General features: G+C 45.6%; 1 protein-coding gene across 5 annotated transcripts in view; it reads right to left on the bottom strand.

Annotated features, from left to right (window-relative positions):
- Positions 1-13,086, bottom strand: part of PCBD2 (pterin-4 alpha-carbinolamine dehydratase 2) — a 67,625-nt gene that overhangs the window by 28,791 nt on the left and 25,748 nt on the right. Inside the window, exons 2-4 of one of the 5 annotated variants that reach the window (XM_075900408.1) lie at positions 12,689-12,836; positions 7,891-12,594; positions 2,850-7,636 (exon numbers count right to left, since the gene is read on the bottom strand). The exons of 3 other annotated variants lie outside the window; for them this stretch is intronic. In XM_075900408.1, the coding sequence (XP_075756523.1) occupies positions 7,443-7,636; positions 7,891-8,269 (573 nt within the window). In that variant the 5' untranslated portion in view covers positions 8,270-12,594; positions 12,689-12,836 and the 3' untranslated portion in view covers positions 2,850-7,442. Of the gene's footprint in view, positions 1-2,849; positions 7,637-7,890; positions 12,595-12,688; positions 12,837-13,086 lie in introns of those variants that run through there. One more of the 5 variants, XM_075900409.1, reaches the window with a different exon arrangement.

The following is a 13,086-nucleotide window of genomic DNA, read 5'->3' as shown; positions in this document are numbered from 1 at the left end:
GGGATCACTAAACAAAATTAGTATGTAACAGGTTTAAAACAAACAAAAGGAAGTACTTCTTCACACAATACACAATCAACCTGTGGAACTCCTTGCCAGATGATGATGTGAGGTCCAAAACTATAACAAGGTTCAAAAAAGAGCTAGATAAATTCATGGAAGATAGGCCCATCGACAGCTATTAGCCAGGATGGGCAGGAATGATGTCCCTAGCCTCTGTTTGTCAGAAGCTGGGAATGGGCAACAGGGGATTGATCATAGAATCATAGAATATTAGGACTGGAAGGGACCTCAAGAGGTCATCGAGTCCAGTCCCCTACCCTCATGGAAGGACCAAATACTGTCTAGACCATCCCTGATAAGACATTTATCTAACCTACTCTTAAATATCTCCACAGATGGAGATTCAACAACCTCCCTGGGCAATTTATTCCATTGTTTGACTACTCTGACAGTTAGGAACTTTTTCCTAATGTCCAACCTAAACCTCCCTTGCTGCAGTTTAAGCCCATTGCTTCTTGTTCTATCCCCAGAGGCCAAGACGAACAAGTATTCTCCCTCCTCCTTATGAAACCCTTTTAGATACCTGAAAACTGTTATCATGTCCCCCCTCAATCTTCTCTTTTCTAAACTAAACAAACCTAATTCTCGTGTCTTGCTCACAACACACCTGTTAATGCATCCCATAATCATGTTTGCTTTCTTTGCAACGGCATCACACTGCTGACTCATATTCAACTTGTGGTCCACTATAACCCCTAGATCCCTTTCTGCCATACTCCTTCCCAGACAGTAGCTTCCCATTCTGTATGTGTGAAACTGATTGTTCCTTCCTAAGTGGAGCACTTTGCATTTGTCTTTATTAAACTTCATCCTGTTTACCTCAGACCATTTCTCCAATTTGTCCAGGTCAATTTGAATTATGACCCTATCCTCCAGAGCAGTCACAACCCCTCCCAGCTTGGTATCACCTGTAAACTTAATAAGCGTACTTTCTATACCAATATCTAAATCGTTGATGAAAGTATTGAACAAAGCTGGTCCCAAAACAGACCCCTGCGGAGCCCCACTTGTTACGCCTTTCCAGCAGAATTGTAAACCATTAATAACTACTCTCTGAGTACGGTTATCCAGACAGTTATGCACCCACCTAAGCCCCATCTAAGATGTATTTACCTAATTTATTGATAAGAATATCATGCGAGACCATATCAAAAGCCTTACTAAAGTCTAGGTATACCACATCCACCACTTCTCCCTTATTCTCAAGACTCGTTATCCTATTAAAGAAAGCTATCCGATTGGTTTGACATGATTTGTTCTTTACAAATCCATGCTGGCTGTTCCCTATTACCTTGCCACTTTCCAAGTGTTTACAGATGATTTCCTTAATTACTTGCTCCATTATCTTCCCTGGCACAGAAATTAAACTAACTGGTCTGTAATTTCCTGAGTTGTTCTTATTTCCCTTTTTATAGATGGGCACTATATTTGCCCTTTTCCAGTCCTCTGGAATCTCTCCTGTCTCACAGGATTTTCCAAAGATGATAGCTAGAGGCTCAGATACCTCCTCTATCAGCTCCTTGAGTATTCTAGGATGCATTTCATCAGGCCCTGGTGACTTGCAGGCATCTAATTTTTCTAGGTGATTTTTAACTTGTTCTTTTTTTTATTTTACCTTCTAAAACTACCCCCTTCCCACTAGCATTCACTATGTTAGGCATTCCTTCAGACTTCTCGGTGAAGACCAAAACAAAGAAGTCATTGAGCATCTCTGCCATTTCCAAGTTTCCTGTTACTGTTTCTCCCTCCTCACTGACCAGTGGGCCTACCCTCTCCTTGGTCTTCCTCTTGCTTCTAATGTATTTATAAAAAGTCTTCTTGTTTCCCTTTATTCCCGTAGGTAGTTTGAGCTCATTCTGTGCCTTTGCCTTTCTAATCTTGCCCCTGCATTCCTGTGCTATTTGCCGATATTCTTCCTTTGTAATTTGTCCTACTTTCCATTTTTTATATGACTCCTTTTTTATTTTTAGATCATGCAAGATCTCGTGGTTAAGCCAAGGCAGTCTTTTGCCGTATTTTCTATCTTTCCGACGCATCAGAATAGCTTGCTTTTGGGCCCTTACCAATGTCCCTTTGAAAAACTGCCAACTCTCCTCAGTTGTTTTTCCCCTCAGTCTCGATTCCCATGGGACCTTACCTATCAGCTCTCTTGAGCTTACCAAAATCTGCCTTCCTGAAATCCATTGTCTCTATTTTGCTGTTCTCCCTTCTATCCTTCTGTAGAATTGTGAACTCTATGATTTCATGATCACTTTTACCCAAGCTGCCTTCCACTTTCAAATTTTCAACTAGTTCCTCCCTATTTGTTAGGATCAAATCTAGAACAGTTTCCCCCCGGTAGCTTTTTCAACCTTCTGAAATAAAAAGTTGTCTTCAATGCAGTCCAAGAACTTATTGGATAGTCTGTGCCCTGCTGTGTAATTTTCCCAACATAGATCTGGATAGTTGAAGTCCCCCATCACCACCAAATCTTGGGCTTTGGATGATTTTGTCAGTTGTTTAAAAAAAGCCTCCTCTACTTCTTCCACCTAGATAGGTGGCCTATAGTAGTCTCCTAACATGACACTTGATTCCCTGTTCTGTTCATTCACTTTGAGGTATCTGGCACTGTTGAAAGACAGGATACTGGGCTAGACGGACCTTTGATCTGTCCCAATACAGCTGTTCTTATGTTCTACTGGAAGATTTACCCCACATTGCTCAGGTCCTTAACTCGATTAATTTGAAAATGTACATGCTTCATTTAAATCATTGCTCTGGGGTGGAGCTAAGGATCAGCAGGTCAGTATGCAGGCTGTCGCAGGGAGAGAGAACTATCATAGCCTTCTCTCACCGCAGCAGCTTGGGACCAGGTGAGTTGTGCCTCTTTGTGGCCACTGTGGCTCTAGAGGGCACAGCAGGGGGACGGATGCCCCTCTAGCTGGAGCAGGTCCAGGTTTGTCTACTCCCAGTGCTCCCCAGCCAAAGTGAAGAATCCAGCAAACTGTGCACTTTCCCCTTACTCCCTGACAAAGGAGAACAGACAGCAATATCCCCGTAAGAATGTGAGGGGCAGGGCTTCAGCACCTGAGGCATGGGATACTTGGGGCTGGGGCAGTCCCAAAGGGGTGCATGCCTCCAGACAATCCCTTTTACTTGCACAGTGATTCTGTCTCTCTTCTATATGGTTTTCTGAGAAGCAACCCATTCAAAGCACATCCCAATTTCCCAACACAATCAATCCTTATGTTGTTTTAAATTATGACACGAGGAAGCTGCATATCAAATTTGGTGGTCCTAGTACTTACCATTTAGGAGTTCTTGAACAAACAAACTCTCTCAAATATATAGAAGGTGTTCTGATTTCCTCTAAAATAACTCTACAGATGCTGTCCAAGTCTCCTTTAAACAAATATTCAAAGAGACAAGATTTGCTAGATTCGCAGTATCCATGAGTCCTATTCAGCAGGCAGAATTAGTCTCCCTGCTATCTTCTTTAGTCCGAGTTTTATTTTTTTATTTAAATAGGCTTGTGTCACCTGAATGCAAAAATGTATTTAAAACCATTATTTTAAACCAATGAATATTAGTAGGGAAAACTGCTTGCTCAGAACAAGGCTTCGCTTCAACGTAAAGTTGGAGAAGAAAGCGCTACAGATGGCAAATCAGAGACAGAGACTGAAAATAACTGATGAGGCAATCCTGAAAGTGAACATTTCCAAGGAAGACTAGAGTTTCATAGCTAACTACATAAGAACAGACATACTGGGTCAGACTAAAGGTCCATCCAGCTCAGTATCCTGTCTGCTGACAGTGGCCAATGCCAGGTGCACCAGAGGGAGTGAACCGAACAGGTAAGGATCAAGTCATCTCTCTCCTGCCATCCATCTGCATCCTCTGACAAACAGAGGCTAGGGACACCATTCCTTACCCATCCTGGCTAATAGCTGTTAATGGACTGAACCTCCATGCATTTATCTCTTTTCAACCCTGTTATAGTCCTCGCCTTCACAACCTCCTCAGGCAAGGAGTTCCACAGGTTGACTATGCGCTGTGTGAAGAAGAGCTTCCTTTTATTTGTTTTAAACCTGCTGCCCATTAATTTCATTTGGTGGCCCCTAGTTCTTATATTATGGGAACAAGCAAATAACTTTTCCTTATTCACTTTCTCCACACCATTCAGATTTTATATACTTCTATCATATCCCCCCTTAGTCTCCTCTTTTCCAAGCTGAAAAGTCCTAGTCTCTTTAATCTCTCCTCATATGGGACCCGTTCCAAACCCCTAATCATTTTAGTTGCCCTTCTCTGAACTTTTTCTAATGCCAGTATATCTTTTTTGAGACAAGGACTGTGACAAGGACTGCGACAAGGATGATAAAAACTTGGCTAATTTCATGTATTGCCTCAACTGATGAGCAAAGAAAGACCAAAAGAGCAAAGGGAAGAATCTCGAAGGAAATGAGGAATTTCCTAGAGAAACAGAGGAATATGAAGTAAAATGATGGCAAGAAACTCAAGTGCTCCCTCCTCCGCAAACTGATAAGGAGAAGACTAAATGAATACTTTGAGAAATACCAAAACAAAAGGATCTTAAGTACACCTTGGGTATGTCTAGACTACAGGGTTTTGTCGACAAAAGTTCACTTTTGTCAACAAAACTATACCTGCATCTACACTGCCTTGAGTTCTGTCAACATAACGTTGACAGAACTCGGCAGTTTTGTCAACAGTGGTAATCCTCATTCTACCAGGAATAACGCCTTTGTTGACAGAGTTCTGTTGACAGAAGTTAAGTGTGGTCTCAGGGCAGACTTTATGTCGACAGTAAAGGCCTCCAGGAAGAAGCCTTGTTGGATTGTCCTGCCACTGCTTTCAACTCTATTGTTCCTGCCTGTAGCCATCTTTAAAAGGCACAGGCACCCAGAATCAGCACTCTGGCAGTAAGCCTGCTACAGAGAGGACCCTGACTAGTAGCTCTGTTCGGTGAGCCAAGTAGAAGCCATGTCACAGGGACAAGGCACATGTCCCCCAAGGCTCCCCTGGCCCTTCCAGGGACACATCCAGGGACACATACCCCAGCAAGCCAGAGACACAAAACGCCGGGCATCCTCCTGGTCAGGGCCCGAGACCAAAACCCTCCTGGAGCTGTGGGCTGAGAAGGAGGCTCTTCAGCTACCACAGTCAAGACACAGGAATACGGATATATATGCTAGAATGGCTGATGGCCTGGCCAGGAAAGGCCACCACCCCCATACGGCACCGCAGGTCAAGGTCAAGGCCAAGGTGAAGGAGCTGAGGCAGGGGTATGTCAGGGCCCGTGAGCGCAGCTCCCGTTCCGGGGAAACAGCACACTACTGTGCATACTTCGAGGACCTGGACAGGATTCTGGGGGCAGGGGAACCCCTGCCTCCTGAGAGGTTTGTGGAATCAGGCTTGGAGACCCCTGTGCAGCAGCAGCCGCAACACCAGCCAGACGACCAGGAGCTCCAAGAGGAGGAAGACAGCACCCGGAGCACCCAGAAGCCAGGCACCGATTCTCAGGGGGCCTCACAGACCACCTTGGACACCGGGGAGAGAATTGTGTGCTGTGAGGGTCCAACACACACAGGGGAGGACAGGCGGGAGCGAAGTGCACAGTGCAGTATTGTGACATGTCATGCTGATTACAGCCTGGGGGGCACACACATGGCCGACCTCAGGGAGGGCTGCCCTACCCCTGCACCCGCACAGCTGCTAGGCACCACCTGCTCCTGCAGGCAGTGATGCCAGGTGCAGCCATGGGTTGGGGACGCTGGGATTGCCTCACAGCTGCAGACCTCTCAGCACTCTGTGGGAACCCCAACCGTGGCATGACAGTTGTCTGTGCTGCTCGACCATGGGGTGTGTGTGAGGGGGGGCAGGATGGTGGCCTGCACAACTTCTGGGCTCCAGGGAGGCCGTGGTTGCAGGCCAGGCCACACCATAGCTTACTGAGACTCACATGAGCAGCCTCTGACCCTAGGACAGGCACTGTCTGCTGAGAAGAAGGAGGGCATGCCCTCTCAGGGAAAGTGTGAGCATGCATGACTGACGACTTTTCCCTCTTGTCCTCCACAGCCAGGCCAGCTGACCAGGAGGGGGTGCCACACCTGCCCCAGCACCCAGACGGCCGCAGGGAACCCGTCAGCACTGGAGCACATATTTAGACCTGGTGCGCCAGCACATCTCATTCCTGCAACAGATACAGGACTCAATGGACAGGAGGATGGAGGCAGAGGCCGAGTGGCGCAGCCGCTTTCTCGAGGAATTTGCCCAGCAGCACACTGACATTTGTGCTGCGATCCGGGAGGCCATGGTCTTCCCCGGTCCTGTGCCTGGTCCTGCTCCTCCTGCTCAGCCTCCCTCCACATCCCCTGCCCCCCTTCAACCCCTGCCATCCCAGATCCAGGTACAGCCCCACCTCCTGCCCAGCCCCCTACTGTCCCAGCCTGCCCGCACAGCTGGGTGCGAGAAGCCCTCTACAGCCAAACTCCAGGGGCTCTTCCTCCAGGCAGCCCCCTCAGCCCTGAGCCTCCCTCCCCCCTTCCCACCTGTGAGAGTCACTGAAGGAAGCACTTTACTTTGTTTAAAAACAGTTTATTTTCTCTGAACAAAAGAGGTTTTTTTTTTAATTTTTCAAAAAAGCAACAGTGCAATAAACTGTACAAAATTTTTCAGCAACACCTGTCTCTGTTCTCAGTGTGTGAGGAATGAGTAGAATGTGTGAATGTGGTGCCGGGAAGGGTTTAGGGGAAGAAGGCACTGGGGGCATGGGGCAATCCCACATTTGGAAGGCCCTGGGGAAACTCATCGGCCTCCTCGGGAGAATTGCTTCCTCAGAGCTTCCCGAATGCGCAAGCCCAACTGGTGGGCTTGCTGGATGGCAGCTGTCCAGGGCTGCTCAAAGTGCCTCCCCTCCACAACAGCCCATGTCCCCCACGCAGGGAGGAAGGCCTCCACTTTCCTCTCCACCAGGTCATGCAGCACACAACATGCTGCAACCACATCGGGGATGTTGTGTTCCCCCATGTCCAGCCGAGTGAGCAGGCATCTAAATCTGCCCTTCAGCCGGCCAAAGGCGCACTACACCTGGAAGCGAGCCTGATTCAGGCAGGAGTTAAAGAGTTCCCTGCTCACATCTAGGTGGCCAGTGTAGGGCTTCATGATCCAGAGCTTAAGGGGGTACGCCGCATCAGTCATGATGCACGTAGGCATCTGCACATCCCCAACTGCATAGTTCCTTTCCGGGGAAAAGGCCCCAGCCTGCAGCTTGTGGTACAGGTAGGAGTTCTGGAATATGCGGGCATCATGTGCCCGGCCTGACCACCTGACACAAATGTCTGTGAATTGTCCCCAATGGTCGACCAGGGCCTGCAGCATCACTGAAAAGTAGCCCTTTCTATTAATGTACTATGCTGCTCGATGGGGCAGTGCACGGATCGGGATGTGAGTCCCGTCGAGTGCTCCACTTCAGTTTCAGAAAACCCAGCCCCGCAAATCTGTCCAAGATGGTAGGCAGGTCTCTGAGGCAGACAGTCCTGTGGAGCAGCTCGAAACTGATGGCCGTCACCGCCTACAGAAAGGGACACATACAAACACACAGAACAGGATATGGGAGGAGTAGCATGAGCTGGTGAGAGGTACCCCCCAACCCCTCTCCTCCCAGACCCCGAGAGCCCTACCTCAGGCAACCCCTCCGTGTCCCCCGCACTCCCGCAGGGTGAGGCCAGGCAGGCTTCCACCATTTCCAGACCATCCCCCATTCCTGGTCCTGACCATCCCCCTTATCCACCCGCCCCAATGGACAGTCCCCCGAGAGTGACTTACCTCCATCAAGACGGCCCCGACGATAGACCTTCCCATGCCCCATGGAGCGGTAGCGGTCAAGGGTGGCCAGTTTCCACAGCACAATAGCGACGCGCTTCTCAAGGGGGATGGCAGGCCGCAAGTGGGTGTCCTGGTGTTGCAGGGCAGGGGTGAGCCAAGCACAGAGCTCCTGGAAGGTGGTCTTCTGCATCCGGAAGTTTCGGAGCCACTGGTCGTCATCCCACTGCTGCATAACTAGCCAGTCACACCAGTCGGAACTGGTGTCCAGCCTCCAAACTCGCCTCTCCATGAATAATTTCAGGGGCAAGGGCAGCAGGGCTGCAGCCTGAGCGAGGGGCTCAAAGCTGGGCTCAGGATCCAGCTCTTCTGCAAACGTCATGATGCTCTCCTGAGCATGCAGCAGAACTTCCAGCAGCACAGTATGGGGCTATCGCCTGCCATGGGGCAGCTCAGGCTCCGTGGCCAATAAGCACAAAATTGACAAGCCAAAAACCAAACCTGAAAATAAACTGCTATGGTGTCCGACAAAGCAGGGCAACCAGAACAAAAACTGCAGCAGGTTTGCTTTCCCTCTAGGAGGTAGGCAAGCCAGAAGCAGGAGCATAGCAACGGCTGTCCAGGAGGATCCCTTTAAGCACGCATCTCTGCTAAGAGCACGCAGCAGCGCCTGGGCTTTACGGCTGCCCCTGTGACCTTCCAGAAGCACTTCCAGGTGCCTTCTTTTGTTGACAGAGCACCTGGCAGACTGGATGCTCTTTGTCGACAAAGCGCATCGCTTTGTCAATCCACTTAATGCAGTCTAGATGCTCTTTGTCGACAGTTTCTGTTGACAGAGGCTTTGTCGACAAAAGCCTGTAATCTAAATGTACCCCTTATGACCACAGATGTCTCAAAAAATGCAAACAGGGACTGATGCTATACAGAACAAAAATAGTGCTGAAAAACAAGGTTACATAAGCAGTATGGAAAAGGGATAGAAGCAGGGTGGATAAAAAAATAAATTTAAAAAAATAAAGATGATTTTATTTAAAATTGGATTTTTGTTTTTAAATCATCAATAAAATACTAAATTTTTCATTTAAAAATAAGTTACAATTAAATTTTATCACAAACATGCTACATCCAACTTACAGTCTTACAAAAAATGAATTAATGGCTCCTGTCTGTCTAGCCTAACAACCAGGCCTTGCTTCTTGAATGTTCTGGGTCTTCAATTTATATTTCTCAGCAGACTAACATGCAAAGATAGACACAGTCTGGGTGGGATTGTTTTTGTTCTATGCTTATGTGATGGTGGACCTGGGCCAAGCACGGCAGAGTTAGTTAAGACAGAGAGACAATAAATAGGAAATGATGGAGGCAACATAGAGAGAAACAGTAGAGTGGATTGGAAAGAAACAGGGGAGACATTATTCTGCACACACATGGCTTCCTATATTCCCCTTCACTTTTGCCAGAGAAAAACTGTCATGGCTTCTGGGTGTAAAAGAGACCCTATCTAGGAATATTTTGAAGAAATTTGTTCCCTGCGTAAAGAAGGAAAACGTGTAACGTGTAAGCAGTGCAAGAAGATGATGCAAGGCCTAGTTGCAAGAATGAAAATATCACAAGAAAACTGTTTATTGGGAGAAAATGATGAGGACAGATCTGAAGAACAATGTGGATCAACTTTGCAATACACCATTCTTCCAGACTTTAAGCTTTTTAGTATAAGTGTGATTTAACAAGTAAATTCCCAAATGTTTGATATGTTGGATGTTGATAGATAAAAAAAGTTTAGTTTATCTTTATGGCTTGTTCAATTAGTTAATGAGATTTAGAATTTGTCACCCAAGTATACAGTACAGAAAGCTGCAGGAAGAGAAAATCTAGAATTGCCAATTGCCACTGTGTGTCATTTTCTTATTTTATAGTACATAAAATAGCACTCTAAGCACAGCCAGATTTAGCATTTTTGGTAATTTGGCGTCAGAGCTGCATCAAAATGACTGCGGGGGTGAGGAAGATGAGAGCTAATTATAGATGTTTATGTACAAATATTTATGTAACATTTAAGATTTAATTTGATAAAATTTAAGTGCTACAGTGTGTGTGTGAGAGAGAGAGTGTGTGAGAGAGAGATTGTTTTTACAATTCCTAATGTACTGTATCTGCAACTTGACACAGATAATGAATATTATGTACTATTTCCTAAATTAATAAAATCAAGTTATCTAAAACATACACAAAGTATATCCTCTTAGATGTAAAATGTCGTACTGAGCTGTAAATTAAAGACGTTTTATTGATCAGATTTGTACTACTGTTTGAAGAAATATGTGAAGAAATATCAGTGGGAAATTTGATTTAAATCAGTACATCCTAGATAAAAGCAGGCTGCAAAGATTGCTACACCAAACTGTTCAAACCTCAAATAAATACCCCATTGCCAACACTTCAACAGATCAGCAAGTGCATAGTTCTGTCCTCATCAGTGAAGTTTGACATACAAGACACAGTTTTACCAAAACTCTTCACAGACTGCCTCAGAGTGGTAATGAGGTGGATGAACTGGCAGGGTAGAATCAGTATCAACAAAGAGCAGTTAACCACCTCAAATTCACAGATATCACATTGATTGCCAAAATACCAACTACAGATTATGTAGCAACAACGCAACACAAAAAACAGCCAACTCAAACTGACAATGAACAGCTCTAAAATGAAATTTATGCAGTCTGATGCCTTGCCAAAAGCCCCAAATAATAGTCAAGGGAAAAGAAAGAGAAAAAGAGAAAAAGTTGAACCATAACTATTTGGGCCAAGAAATTAACATGTGCCACAGTCAGGAAGGAGAACTCTTGAGAAGAAAGAAAGCTGATTGGCACACATCCAATTCTATCAAGGATGTCCTCCGAGGAAAATTCAACAAGACAACACATGCTAACCTCTTCAACCCAACAGTACTGCCATACAGCAGTGAAACATGGGCATTGACAAAGGCAGAGAAGCAACAACAATCTTTCACTAAAAGGGTGGTGGAAAGAATTCTAAAGATTTCAATCTGTGACCGAGTCCCCAACAAAGTGATCAGACAGCAGAGTGGAGCACAGGATATCATTGTTTGAAAGCAGGTACAGTAAAATGCAAAGGGCCTGGCATATACCGAGGCTCACTGACAATCAATGGACTGATTATAACTGTTGCTGAGTGGTACCATGGGAACTGAAATGACCACTCAGTCTACCTCCAAAGACATAGGAAGATTTTATCGTGAAAAGTCATACACATGGAGAAGGAAAGCCAGGATAAGAGAAGAATGGAAGATGTGTAATGAGCAATGCAATCTATATGAAGGCTGAAGGACCAGTTGATCAAAGTGAGCAAGATGATTTTTTTTAATCAGACTTTTAGGATGTGATATGATAACCTGCTACTTTATATAATAAATAAAGGTACAATATCATCACAGAAGTCATGGATTCTGTGACTTTCTGTGACCTCTAATTTCTTCTGAAGGGGCAAGGCTGAAGCAGCTGTCAGCCCTGGGGCTACCGGAGCAACAATCCCTACCGCCTTCAGAGCAGGGGCCAGTTGTCAGCTCTACGGCCACCAGAGCACAGGGTCGCCACAGCAACAGCCAGCAGCGGCCCCAGGGATGGTCCCAGTCCCTGCGCGAGCTCAGACTAAGCTGGGCTGCCTGCCTGGTTAGCAGCAGCCTCTGACCACAGGGGGTCCCAGCAGGGAGCTGCCGGAGATGGTACTGGGGGCAACCAGTTTTTTTAAGCCGGCTCTCCCACCTTCCCTTGCAGCCTCTGACACAGGCAGAGGCAGAGGGAGGGCGGGGAATGTGAGTTATCAACTTATCAGGTAATGGACTACTTGCTTACATCCCTACCTGGAAGTTTACACAGCAATGAAACAGCCTTGCATCCTCAGCCCCATGAGCCCATGCTAGTTAGCATGGGCCAGCTGTGAGTATCTAGTTGCTGTAGAGACATATGCTATGTTGAACAAACCAGAAACAGCTTTTCCTCTTTCCCTTTCAATAACAGTGATTTTAGGTGTCCCTTGTAAAAGCAGTAGACAAAACATTTTCAGATGGAAATGACTCATCCCTCTGCTCTTTAATGAACAGAGATTCTTCAAGAATATAAATTCATGTAGGACAAGTTTTATTAATTTAGATGGAATACAGGGGCCCAAAGATGTTAACATAACCCAGTGCTTGTCCAACACTGAACAGCATTAAATAAAGGTCGGGGTTTGGTATACAGAAATAACAGCCTGCTTTGTACCATGGCACGAACAACATTAAAAGTAATTTAATCCTTTTATTAAAGATGAGGGGAAAACAGTTAAAGCATTTGAAATGTAAAGTATTATATAAGGATTTCATTTTAACATCTCTTTTCCCTTACTTTTAGCTGGCGACAGTTTTTAGAAGGAAAATTATCTTTGTTTGACAGTTTTGTAGATGGCACCAAAGATGGTAAAAACTGTCCTTTCAGGGAAAAGAAATGACATTAGTTAAGACAGGCTGAAGCAGTTGAAATATGATCCTATATCATCTCAGATGGGTGTTTGGGATTCAGCTGGAACCAGTCAAGGTGGTCATGTTCTCTCTCTGATCTGGTCTGGTGAGGACATCTCTCAGTACCAGTATGACAAAGGACCAAGGTGCCAGGAGATGGTGGGGAGGGAACAGCAGCAAGAGTGAGCAGCCTGACATGTGGGGGAAAGGGGAGGGATTAGGCTGCCTTTCTTCCTCGGGGAGCCGCTCCCGGGTGCCAGTTAATATAGTAAGGATGATGCTTACCTATGTCTGTTTCCTTAACTCACAAAAGGAACGATGCTCTCCTTATTTTGTCAGGTAATTAAGCATAGTTTCTCCATATACCAACTCTGATACACTGATTTCTCGTTCCACACTCTTCTTGCTTAGCAAGCATGATCTTAACACAGTCCTAGAATTATAGCAATACATTTTTTTGGTTTGAACTAATTCAGCATCTCCTTTTTGCATCATTTCCTTTCAACATCTCTTATAAGAAGTGATTGTGACATCTTATAAACTTTCACATACATTTTATAGTTAAGGTCACAAATAGGGTAAATTTGTGGGCCAAATTATAACAGACCAGATACAAGCCAGGAACCATGAACTTCTAAAGAATTGTGTGACTATTCTATTTTCTTAACCCAAACATTTCTCAG

The sequence above is a fragment of the Pelodiscus sinensis genome, chromosome 17 (genome assembly GCF_049634645.1).
Source record: "Pelodiscus sinensis isolate JC-2024 chromosome 17, ASM4963464v1, whole genome shotgun sequence".
In the NCBI taxonomy this organism is placed as follows: Eukaryota; Metazoa; Chordata; order Testudines; family Trionychidae; genus Pelodiscus; species Pelodiscus sinensis.
This window is presented reverse-complemented; position numbering and strand designations above follow the sequence as displayed.